This window comes from Trichechus manatus, unplaced genomic scaffold (assembly GCF_000243295.1).
Source record: "Trichechus manatus latirostris isolate Lorelei unplaced genomic scaffold, TriManLat1.0 scaffold00023, whole genome shotgun sequence".
Classification (NCBI taxonomy): domain Eukaryota; kingdom Metazoa; phylum Chordata; class Mammalia; order Sirenia; family Trichechidae; genus Trichechus; species Trichechus manatus.
Genome location: NW_004443959.1, coordinates 8,386,826 through 8,400,107, shown reverse-complemented (window position 1 = coordinate 8,400,107; position 13,282 = coordinate 8,386,826). Strand labels below are relative to the sequence as shown.

Genomic DNA, 13,282 nt, shown 5'->3' with positions numbered 1-13,282 from the left:
CTAGGAGAGGGAGCACAAGCCTCCTCCATAGGGGAGAAGCTTGGGAAGGGGTTTCCAAGGTGGACACACACAAAACACTACTGGAAGCTGATTTTTCTTTTGTGAATTAAAGAATAACATTAAAAAAGAAAAAGAAAAAGAAAAACTCACCCTCTTTAACGTAAATGTCAACTGTTTGCTGCCAACAGCGGTGTCTGATACATTCAACGTGCCATTTTTTGCTTCAAGTTTCAAACGATCTTCAAGGGTTTTGCTGTAGAAAATTTAAGAGAATGATTTATTGATTAGCATTATGCTTTGATTTACCACATGAAACAAATTTTAATTTAGATGATCACATGAAGAAAAATCCTCTACGTATGTGATAAACAGAAGATTTCAATCAATTAACACAATCAGTGGAAAGAATTAGGGGCACTCCAATAGTCATTATTCATAACAATAGATACACAATAAAAAACAATGACAGGAAAAAACACTCACTAATTTAATATTTTAAATGGTAGTACCAAATATTTTAATGGTTGCTACTTATCTTATTACATCATATTTCTGAATTCAAAATGCAAGGAGCAGTATTTCTGAAGCCTGTAATTTATTGTGGTGGTCAGTGGAACGCTTCTAACACATTTTATATTTAAGCCACACACAGGTTAGGTATATGAGTATTTTAATGACCCACCCACCTTCTAAGGAGCCCTGGTGACACCAATGGTTAAGCGCTAAGGTTGACAGTTCGAACCCACCCAGTGGCTCCTCAGAAGAAAAAGACCTGCCGATCTGTTCCTGTAAAGATTACAGCCTAGAAAACCCTATGGGACAGCTCTAATCTGTCATACTGGGTCGCTATGAGTTGGAATCGACTCAATAGCACCTAACAACAACAACCCACCTTCTACAAAGGAATGAATACAAAGTCCTCCAGGTCAATCCACAAAGAGATATGAGAACTTATTTTTCTTTCACTCAGTCTTAACTCACCAGACTACAAGTCACCATCCCATAGAAACAACCTCAAAAATGAATCTGACTGATCACCCTGAGAGAAAACAAGAGCAATTATACTGAGAGTTAAGTCCTACCTGATTCAGCCCTATTCACTGTTATTTCTCCCCATAGTTATATTTCTTTCTTCAATTGCTCTTTCTGACAAATATTTTCCCAAATTTAAACCTCATTTCATTTCTTGACCATGTTTCCCAAACTTTTGTAAGGTCTCTTTATACATAATCTGTGTCTGGTTACAGTTTGCTGTGCCCTGCAATTCATTATCATCTGCATAATTAACACAACCTCCCCTTTCCAATAAAGACGGTAAATTTGAACTTTGTACTAGTTATATAATACTTCATTGAACGTTATAATATTTTATTATAAAATCAGGACATTGGTCCTTTTTTGTTAACTTGGTTTAAATAAAAAAGACTGAACTAAGCCTACTGGTATATACTTTTAATAGTTTTAGCAGTTAGTTTTAACCCTTCTAGAAATGGCTAAAGCAACACTCATATCACCATGAGGAAACTGGGAAGGAAGACGAGAGGAAAAAGAGGAAGAATACGGTCCTCGCTTGTATGTTGTTACCTCCTTAAAAATCAGGACACGCACTTCCCTCTCCTAGCTTTCTTGTACCAGTTTAAACTGAATCTACCTTTTTAAAGTTAATACTAAAAAACTTGACTGAATAAAAAGATAAAGGCTAAATTTTGTGAAAGGGTCTTCTCTTCTCTGAAATATGATCTTTGTAAATAATTATGGGTAGAACGCAGCTCCGAAAGGATCCATAAGACAAAGTGATGCTCCTTTGAAATTCTTAAGCTAATGTTTGATGTTCACACCATGAGAGATTTATCTCTCGTTTGTAACTACGAGTAATGTACTAAACATACCTTCTTTACATAATTTGAGGCATAAAGCGGTTAGCATAAAAGTGGTGCTCTTTTCTAGGCAATAATGTTATTAAGAAGCACTTTTAAAGTACTTTTCATCTTCAAAGTTCTTTACAGACTAACTAATTAATCCTTTCAACTTCCCTGAGACAGAAGTATTTATCCTTTACAGATGGCAAAAAGGGAGGTAAGATGTTAAATGACTTGCCCCAGGCCACAAAAGGATTCAAGCCTAAGACCAGGATTCCATTTTAAGAATTTCTGGTTCCCAGGCGTGTGTCAGACCATACCTGATTTATAAAGTCTTCTTCAGGAAACTTTTCCAGTAACTATTCTAAACGACAAGCTTCCACATGACCAACTGAATGGAATTAAGATAGTTTTTTTTTTTTTTTAAACAAGAATTCAGAAGTAAAGTGTAAACTGACTCTAGCATATGTATGAATTATGTTAGCATAAGCAAAATCCTCAACTTGTTCATTTTTGTTCTTTTCCTTCATAACTATAAACTCTGAGGTTCCAAAGTTAACAGGAATGCTGAATAAGTATGGAGCCACTGAGACAAGGTGGTACCCAGAAAACACTAATTTGGGAAGAAAAAGGCTCTTCAAGTAAATTGGGGGAAATTACTACTCTTTTAAGAATGCCCTTATTTCCTCCATGATCGGGTATATAAATTCTGGTTTTCTCTCAATGTACTTTCGATGGGCACTTGTAAAAACTTGTTCTGTCTAGGCTACTTGGAAAGACAAGCTGGATTTAAGAATGAGCCATGGCAGAAGATCAGACACAGACAGGGACTGTGCGTGGAGATTTCTACATTAAAGCAAGTTCCACTTCCCTCCCTTCGAAAGTCAGTTTACTCAGTGCGGCTGCTAACCAGCAATTCCGAAGGCTGCTACTTGAGTGTGATTTTGGTCAGATGACTTAAAGAGTAGACAGGCACAGCTGTGGTAACACCTGAAAACTCTCTATTGTAATACAAAGCAAAATTCAGAAAATCAAAGTACAAGTCATTCTTAGTATTTAATACGAGACTGTTCAGCTGCAGCAGCCCAGGACTACGAAACCCAGCACCTGCACTCCCTTCTTCCCACGTTCTACTTCTGCTCTTCGTTCTACTTCTGCTCTTTTCCCCATCCAGGCTTCAGGTCTGTGGCGACACCCTTTGGGTACTTTATAATTGATTTTAAAGTTAAGAATTTTAAGAGTCCCTGGGTGGTACAAATGGTTAACACGCTGCTTGGCTGCTAACTGAAAGGCTGCAGGTTTGAGTCCACCCAGATCTAACTGGGTCAAGACGAACCAAAAAAAAACCCTCAAAAATCTGGAGTGATTGCTAAGAAGATAGTTACAGGCTTTAAAAGTTTAAAGTGAGTGAAATTAGTACAGAGAGGAGAGGGCTATTAGTGGAAGAACCTGAATTATTAGTAGGGTTATTTTAAAAACAAAAAAAACTACAAGGGGAAAAATCAAATTAGATATTTATTATATGCCCCAGGGAAGCTGAATGACTTACTTCTTTGAGGTTTTAAAACACACGCACATTAAAAATTTAATTTAAAAATATTTAATTAAAAAATAATGCCCCTCAACTGAGAGGTTTTTTAATTGCTTTGTGTGGAAGAGGAAGTAGAAGAATGGAAGATGATATATATAAAGACGTATGCTTCAACACAGCATTTAGGAGCATTAGATGCTAAATTAAATTAAGTCACCTTTCCAAAGTTTACACCAAAAGGAAGAAGAGAATGAAGAAATGGAATCCCAGATACATGGGAAGTTTTAAGTATTTAAAACAGTTTAAGTACTTTGTTTTAAATAACTAATTTTGACCAATATTTACATATACTGGAAGGGTTACTAAAAATTCCACTTTGATGCTTTCAGTTTGCATATGCTGCTTCAAAGCCCTTCTCTCAGGAGAGGTAAATTCAAGCAACCACGAACTCTAATGTCTCATCAATCAGCTCAGCTAAGATTTGAAAAGATTCCTAACATCCGTTGTTGCTTCAAGTGTGAGGAAACAGGTACTCTGGTCAGAGTGCAAATTGCTAAAGTCTTTCTGGAGGCCTTACCTATCATCACCCCTTTTGATCAAGCAAAGCTCATTACTAGGAATATATTCTAAAAAAAATACTAAGTACACATCTGTAATTGTGAAAAAGGTAAGAGAGAAACAACAAACAACCTAAACCTCCACAATTAAGGGGATAGTTACATAAATGGCACATCCACCTTACGCAATACTTACGCATTCATAAAGCCATCTGTTCCCAATAAAGGCTACAGCCTAGGAAACCCCATGGGGCAGTTCTACTCTGTACTATGGGGGCACTGCAAGTTGGGATTACTAGATGCCACACAACGACAACCAGATAGACCCACAGGTACTCACAAAGAAAATTTCCAAGACATATTGTTAAATGAAAAAAGCAAGTAAAACCACAATGCAATTAATACAATATATTCATGTTAAAGAAAGAAAAGCTGAAAACTGTGCATATGTGAGTGTGTACATATATGAGTGAATGAATTTTAAAAAGCTAGCAGGATGGCATACAAAATTACCTCAGGGAGGAAGTATGGGGGATAAGAGAGACTTTCACCTTTTATTCTATATTCTTAAGTACTACAATTATTATATGCTCACGCATTACTTGAGTACATAGTACTTGAGTAATAAAATATTCTCTTTTTAAAAATGTTTAGAATTAAACTGTTTTCAGAACTAGATGTTTTCAAATGCTTATATTAAAACAAGATCGCATTCCTTCGGTTTCTACCGACTATCAGTGAGGAAAAGTAGTGGACGGGTAAAAACTTGCCATTTTTAACTCACAAAGTGGATACTGTGGTAGATGTGATAAGAAACTCACTGGGAAGAGCTACTAAAACTACCTGGTGAAGAAGATGAGCTCCTCAAAGGCAGGGACTGTCTTAAAAATCTTTGAATTTCCAGGGCCTATCACGGAAACCCTGCTGGCATAGTGGTTAAGTTTGCTGCCAACGAAAAGGTCGGCAGTTCGAATCCACCATGGCCTTTTTTTGGCCTTCGTTCCATGGACCTTCCTGTCCCATCTGACTTCTGTAACCGTTCCCTTCTCTGTGAAACTCTCTCCAGGCTTTGTTCTTTCCCGTTTTTCCTCCTTCCTCTTTGCCAACTCCTTAGTATTTTTCACTATCCATCTTTTTTCCTTTGCCTCTCCTCTAAATCAGAATTCCTAGCCCTAAGGAATCAGTATATTTGTGACCTCTCTAAAATTATACGCATTCTTTGCATACATTTGTATTTTTCTTAAAGAAAGGTTTTTATAATACACTCAAGAAAAAAATGTGTTTCTCAGTTCTCATATCATTCTACACATTTATGGGAAATCATTTTTATTCCACAGTTTTAATTATACAATAACGGCTTTTATCTCTCAAACCAATGTCGCTGGCCCTATCCCTCGAGTGTCAGAGCTACACTTCCATTCGTCTACTGAAGATTGTCACAAGAAGACATTTGGGCACTGAAGACTTAACATGCTGAAAACCCAGCTCATTACTTTTAGCCTTAAAGCTGGTTTTCATTCTGTATTCTTTATCTCAGTGACAGCATTACTAGAAATTTCAACATCATCCTTGTGACTATTCCTTTCTCTTTTGATATGAAATTAGTAGCCAAGCATGTTGTAGTTTATGCTCATTTTTCTTACTCTTACGTAGTCTTCTGAATAATGTAGTTTTAAATATGTCTGCTCCTCTCTACCCTAGGCTTTCATCATTTCTGACCGGGACTATTGTGATAGTTTAACTGACCTCTGGGTGTCCAATTTCTCCCTGCATTCTCTCTCTAAAACTGAGATATTTCAGTTAATAGCTTTCTAGAAAATAGGGATTTTTACGCCTGTATTTTCTTATTTTTATTTTTTACAATACTGCTTTTATTATAAAAGTATTTAATTACAGAGGAGATGCTGAACTAGATCTGATCATGTTAATCTTAGCTTAAAAATCTTTAATGGCTTTCCACTGCTCAGGCTGGGGCCACGCCTTGCTAGCCTCATCCTCAGCTACTCTTCTCCACATACTTTACAGTCTAGTGTAGAAATATTCCCCACCCCAACTTTATCTGGGACACTCCTTTGTTCAGGCTGCTGCCTCTGCCTAGAATGCCATCTCTCCCACAGTGCTTTCAGTGCTCATCTTTTCATCTTTCAAAAGATCAATTTCAATATGAACTTTTATGAAGACTTTCTTAAATCTCTAAAACATAAATCCCTTTCTTTCTTTTGCACTTTCACATACCTCTTTATAATTCACAGAGTATCAGCCAGAGTGTGAACTCTACAAGGATGTAAGCTGTGCCTTTCCTTTCCACCTCCACCATCTAGAGCTGTACTCTGCTCATACTAGGCACTCAGTAACTGTTGGATGAATGGGTAGATGAACAACTCACAAAGAAAGTTAGCATCCTACAAGTCACTTACGTACGCGGTAGCAAACATATGTATTTATCTAAAGTCATATTACTATGCTAAGCAAAGAGGAGAACTCACTCAAGTACTGAGTTACCTTTTGCTATTCTCTTTTCCCTTTATATACAGTGAAACCTGTGAGAGCTGGAACTCAACAGGATTGCCTTGTTTTTCTGGGTCTCGGAAGTTTTCTGCCTTTGACAGGGTGCAGTCACCACTTTAATATCGCTTGTTTTAGTGGAAAACATTTGAATTTTCCTTCTCTGACAAGTTTTCGCCCTACACAGGTTCCAGGTTTTGCAAGTTTTTCTGTAGAGTTTTAAAGCTGGGCAGGTCCAAGTGAACACTTAAAACACAAGATACTCCATTTTGATGCTGTCCTTTACTGACTGCCTTGTGGTAACGAGCAGAATAAACAATAGGAGTCACTTTTGGTCTCTGAAGGATGATGGTTCTATGCTTCATTAAACAATACTAAGATATTGCAAGTTCAGGATTTGCCAAAATAATCCAGTCAAGACTGGAATTCAATAAGCACTTTGAGCCAAAATGCTAGCACACTGCAGAGGCTGTTCATACCAAAGGGTTATTACTTTAAGCAACAGGATTTTTGTTTTACGCTCATATAAGTATCATCACTTATACAATTCCTCTTCTTAAAACAAATGTTTACCTTAATTATGCTTAGCTTAGTAAGAATGTTTAACTAAAGTTTAACTTAGCTTTTGTTTATTCATGAAACATTGTATTTTTATTCCTTTTGTTTTTTACATTTATTCTGCTACAACCCACAGGCAGAAGGAAGAAAGGGAGGGAGATTAGTTACAGCTCCCGTCTCCTATTACTGTGGTTACACTAAAGACAACTTCTCCCAGATTTTCCTATCAGTGAGTCCTGAGGCAAGTAAGTTCTTTTTCAGCAGACCTTGAAGGAGTAACTTCCTGAGTTACCTGATGTATCCAAGGCATAGAAGACTGACACTTTCAACAAGTACTTACTAAGTACCTACTCTTTTCTAGGTACTGATCTAGGAGCTAAGGATAAAATCGTAAATAAAACAAGACAAAAACAGCAGATAATCAAATAAATTCACTTTACAGAATCAGAATACTAGAAACAAGAAGTCTTCCCTCTTGGAGTTCTGAGTAGGACTCCAAATAAAACATTTATGAATAGAAGCTGTATAAAAAGTGAGACTATATACACTGCTGGTGGGATTGTAAAAGGGTACAGCAGCTGCTTTGGAAAAAAGTTTGGAAGCTACTCAAAAGCAATTCCACTCCTAGGTATATACCCAAAAGAAATAAAAACACATTTCCACACAAAAACATATTCATGAATGTTCACAGAGCATTGTGCATAAATAGCCAAAAAGTGGAAACAAGTGAGATGTCCATTAACTGATGGACGGATAAATAAAATGTGGTATATCCATAAAATAAAAATGAGTGAAGTACTAATACATGCTGCGACACAGATGAACCTTGACAACTTCACGCTGAGTGAAAGAAGCCAGTTGCAAAAGATCACAGATTATGATTCCATGTATATGAAATGTCCAGAACAGGACAATGTATATACAGAGAAAGTACATTAGTGGTTCCATAGGTCTGGGAGGTGGGATAAATAAGGAATGACTGCTAAAAGGTTTCTTTCTGGGGTGATGAAATGTTCTAAAAATTGATTGTTGTGATGGTTGTACAACTATGTAAATATACTAAAAACCACTGAATTGTACACTTCAAGTTGGTGAATTATATGCTACATAAATTAAATCTCAATAAAGCTGTTAGCAATAATGAGGTTGGTAGGTAAAGATCTTCAAAAAATATCATGAATATTACTGGCTTCTTTATTCACCAACATACATTTTGTTAATCAGAACCAGAATTTTTAGATGCCTCTGGATTCTAAATTGAAGAATTCATTCAACATTTAGTGCTCCAGATATTCGCTAGAAACTGGAGTAACAAAGTTAAGATATATGTGCATTCCAGAAATGTCCTGTTCATTGATTTCCTCCCCAGCTTCTGCCTCCTTTCACTTCTGAATGGGCCTTCCTTAAATGAGCCTCTCCCTCTTGACCTCACACACACATATATGCTGGTGGGAGATACTGGGACATCTTTTTCTTAGCAAAGAAGAAAACTCACCCTTCAGTACTGAAGGTGAGGCTATAAAGGGACATAAAGGGACACGGGAGCATAAAGCCAAACACAAGCTGGGAGCTAGAGAAGAGCATGGTAGAGAAACGGTATTTACCATGACCTAACACCTTATCTAGGAGCCCGAGTGGTGCAATGGTTAAAATGCCCAGCTGCTAAAGGTTAAAGGTCAGCGGTTCACACCCACGAGTGGCTCCATGGGAGAAAAGACCTGGTGATCTGCTTCCATAAAGATTACAGCCTAGGAAACACTATGGGGCAGTTCTACTCTGTCTTATACGGTTACTATGAGTTGGAATCAACTTGATGGCACACACCACCACCACCACCTTATGTGGAATGCCGGGGTGGTGCAGACAGTTAACATGCTCAGCTGCTAACAGAAAAGTTGGCCGTTTGAGTCCACCCAGAAATGCCTCAAAAGAAAGGCCTGGTGATATACTTCTGGAAAAGCAGTCACTGAAAACCCTCCGGAGCACAGTTCTACTCTCACACATGGGGTTGCCATGAATCGGAACTGACACCTAATCTGCCCTGCCAGGTCCCTGTTTCTTCACTTCCTGACTGCTCTCCTTGGCTCCCAGACCTTCAGGCTTTTCTTTCAAGACATCTATGTCTTGTGACGATCTCTCACATCTCAAATCTTTTATACCAATACTTTGCCTAGAAATTCTTAAAGCAGAGACTTACATAATTTACAGTTTATACACAATTTGGGCTTGAGTACCTTGACACATGACAACTCCAACTGATTAAATAATACCACTCTTCTTGATCTCACAATTTTCCTACAAAGGGCTTAAAATTTCTGACAAATTTTCCAAGTGTACGTTGCAATAATCAGGTAAAATGAGATGGGAATAATCAAAATTGAGATCCTAATTTTTAAAAATAACTCTTGTTAAGAGGCAGAGAATTTGTTACCTTTTAATTACCACTGTCCGAAAGGGTTTCAAACCACTGATCTGTGGGGCACAGTAGAAGATAAATATCTTGCCCTAGGTTAGGAAACCCAATGGGAAAATACAAGGACAATAAAAAAAGAGAGTATAGTTTTTGCACTTTGAATGTGTTCTAGTGTATATTTACCAAAACTCATAGGGCTATGACCTTTATGGATGAATTTTAGTGTACGTGTAAACTATTCCTCAACAAATTGTTAAAAAAAAAAAATTCTAAAGACCAGTGTATTTCAATAGTGACATTGTCCCCTCTGGCCTTGCTGGGATGTTTCCCTCATGTTAACTCTGTACTGCTGCCCTCCCTGCCCCTTCACTCCCTCCATCCAGCCCCCACCACTCAAAGAAGTTGAAAATGTCATCTTTAGGACAATGTGCCAACTAGGAAATGCAAGGGCTGGGACAACATGTCAACTCTTCACTGAAAGTAGTGTTACTTACTTCATCAGCTTCTGTTTTGTTGTAGAATCTTTGAAGCTTCTGAATTCTTCTCCCGCTTTGATCTCATAAAACTGGGGCTTTAGTACTGTCTGCTGGTCCTCCTTGATGCGTTCCTGCCGCTTCATTCTTTCCTCTTGATGGAGAAGTCTGCGCTGTTTCCTGACCTCTTCAACCCAGTCCTTTTCATCATCTGAACTCTCAGAACTTTCTGCATCACTTGGTTTTCCTTCCGGCTCTTCCTCTTCCTGAAAATAAAAATAGTAAGAAGCAGCCCCTTTCTCCCAACCAAATACTGGCTGATTGTTTTCTTTTAAGTAGTATTAGCCCATCAGAGTACACGATAGCTGCCAATAAGCAAACATCTGACAAAATGCCTTTAATTAAATAAGATATGCTCCAAAGCTAAATATCAAACAAATTTTATCCCAAGTATATTAAAAAATTCTTCTAACTTACACAGAAACTTTATATTAAAGAAACAGTACTAATGCTAAATGATAAAGAGTACATTACTTGTTCATGAAGTTCTGGTTGATTTAAAAGTCTTAGTTTCTTCTTCCTTTTTTCACTCATTTTTGAAACAAGTGGATTCAAAAGCCTAAATTCTTCACTCTCTTCATCTACTTGGAAATCAGGGTTCTCAAACATAACTTTAAATCGATCATCAGTGAGAATATTAGGAAGGCTCTATAAGAAAAAGAGAATAAAGCATGTAAAATTTTAAGTTAACATCTTGATAAAATCTGACTAGAGAAAAATGGCTCCAGAACATTCACTCCCTGATAGACTGATAAGTTGTATAAGGAATACATTAGGAAATTTCTTTAAAACTAGTTTCTAGAACTTTTTAGTTGCCCCTGGAATTTGTCTCCCACCAAAAAACAAATTCTATTAATCTATTTTGCACCTAATCTATATTATTTGGTCATTATACATGATGAACTAAAAACAAGTCTTTTTTGGGCTAACTTCATCTTCAATGCATAGAATTTTCTAACATTTATAATGCAAAACACTTTTTAAGAAAATAGTGTTTTGAAACATAAATTTTTAAGCATAGCTACTATGATGAATTACAATTAGTGAGTCTTTCAACTTCACATTCCAAATCTGGGAGAGAAGTATACATCAATAATACATCAACAATTAACATAGTGGGGAGTGGGGGAGGGGCAGGTGGTAAAAGTTTACTGACTCCAAATGATGTTCTTTAGAAATACAGGGGATATTTCAGCCCTTATAGGATAGTCTCATTAATTTTTCCCCCACGCCATTTAATTGTTCTCAAAGGATGCAGTGTAAGACTTTGCCATTCTCATATATAACAAAACTTTGGCTATAAAGGCTCGTTTGGGTGGCTAAGGACTGATATTAAATTCTTTTTTATTCGTGTCATTTTGAACAGAAAGTTTTCTAATTGTATTGTAAACTTGTTTGTTCACTTGAACAGATGACAGCATCTTACACACTCAGGATTCTCTTACTGCTCCAGCTAGCTATTATAGGTGTGGAAACCAGACAAACCAACCTACTCAGAATGAACTGTAAATCAGCGTAAACAGTCTTGAATATAGGCTGGAAAAGCTAACCTATTTGTGATGGACAGCAGCTCTACTGGAAACCCTGGTGGAGCTGTGGCTAAGAGTTTGGCTGCTAACCAATAGGTCGGCAGTTTGAATCCACCAGGTGCTCCTTGGAATCCCTATGCGACAGTTCTACTCTGTCCTATAGGGTTGCTATGAGTCGGAATCGACTCAACGGCAACAGGTTTGGTTTGGTATTTCTGGTAGCTCTACTAAAACCCAAAACCAAACCCGGTGCCATCAAATCGACTCCAACTCATATGACCCTACAGGACAGAAAAGAACTGCCCCATAGGGTTTCCAAGGTTGTAATCTTGATGGAAGCAGACTACCACATCTTTCTCCCTCGGAACTGCTGGCGGGTTGGAACTGTCGACCTTTGGGTTAGCAGCTGAGCACTTCAACCACTATGCCACCAGGGCTCTGAGCTCTGCTAAACCAACTTTATTTTACTGTTTCTCCACTAGTGAGAGTAAATAAGGTTATAAAAGTAGTTGAGTTCTAAATAGATGGGGTGTACTTAGGTAACAGATCTACCAAAATCTGGTAAATCATGAGACATTAAGGAACTGTTGATTATTTTTATCAGCCTAAAAACTGGTAAGTCTTTACCTAAAATTCTATGATATACTGAATTCAAAAAGTCTTCTCTGATTAAATATAGTTTCCAAGACAGAGTTAAATCAAGGAAGAAACAAGGATAGACAAGATCTCGTTCCTGATCCTAAGGGGTTAGCTCACAATCTAGTGAGGAAGAAAAAAAAAAGATTGTAAGCAGATATGCTACAAGACATGAAGGATGCTAAAAAGACATAGGAGCAGTACTATAAAAAAAGACATAGGAGCAATTCTACACACACACACACACACACACACACACACACACATAAAAAGACATAGGGAGCAATACTATCTATCTATATAAAGATATAAGAGCAGTACTATATCTATGCGTGTGTATATATATATAAAGACATAGCAGCAGTAGTATAGAGTACAAAGTAAAAAGCAATTCCAACAAGAGACATGTTAGGAGGGTTCAGAGGGGACATGGCACCTAGGAGGAAGCTTGAAAGATGAATAGCCTTCAATAGATAGAAATTTGAACGAAAGAAAAAAGAGTATTTCCAGCAGACTGAAAAGTAGTGAACAGTCTGATGAAGTAAGAATAACGCTGTACTTGGAACAAGTATTTTTTGACAAGGCCAGATTATAAAGAATTTTAGATACTATGACCTTTATTCTGAAGGTAAGAAAGAACCAGGAGGAAAGAAGAGGAAGAGGAGGATGAGGAACGGATGATAAATAGAAGTGTGCTATAAGAATCTCAGATGAGAAGAAAATTGTACTTTAAGAGCTCTCAACAGCATGTGTATGATGGACTGTTGAGGGAGAGACAAGAGTCACAAGAAAGAATGAAAAGGTCACTTTAGGAAACCAGGACGAGAGACAGGGCCTGAATTAGGGCAATGGGAACATAAGAGAGGCAGCAAATCCTTTTTAGGAAAGGATTACTGGCATAGGTTAGAATCGATAAATCCAGTGATGGGTGAGGTAGGAGGATTAAGAGTTAAAAACAGGGTTAGAAACTTCTCTAATGTTTCTATCTTAAGCGAGTAGAAAGCTGGTGATAACAGGGAGTTAAGATTCATCATTGGAGATCATAAGAGAAAGAGGTTTAGGGTAAAGGGCAAGAAATTATGTTCCAGTTATGACTGGTTAAGTTTGTGGTACAAGGAGAGTATCCATCTGGATTCTGATGAATAATTAGGTAGGCATCTG

General features: G+C 37.4%; 1 protein-coding gene across 2 annotated transcripts in view; it reads right to left on the bottom strand.

Annotated features, from left to right (window-relative positions):
• The window catches only part of NOL10 (nucleolar protein 10), a 131,843-nt gene that overhangs the window by 7,668 nt on the left and 110,893 nt on the right, over positions 1-13,282 (bottom strand). For both annotated transcript variants that reach the window (XM_004373062.2, XM_023728255.1), the window contains exons 18-20: positions 10,431-10,604; positions 9,918-10,162; positions 151-253 (exon numbers count right to left, since the gene is read on the bottom strand). In XM_004373062.2, coding sequence (XP_004373119.1) covers positions 151-253; positions 9,918-10,162; positions 10,431-10,604 — 522 coding nt within the window. The remainder of the gene's footprint in view (positions 1-150; positions 254-9,917; positions 10,163-10,430; positions 10,605-13,282) is intronic.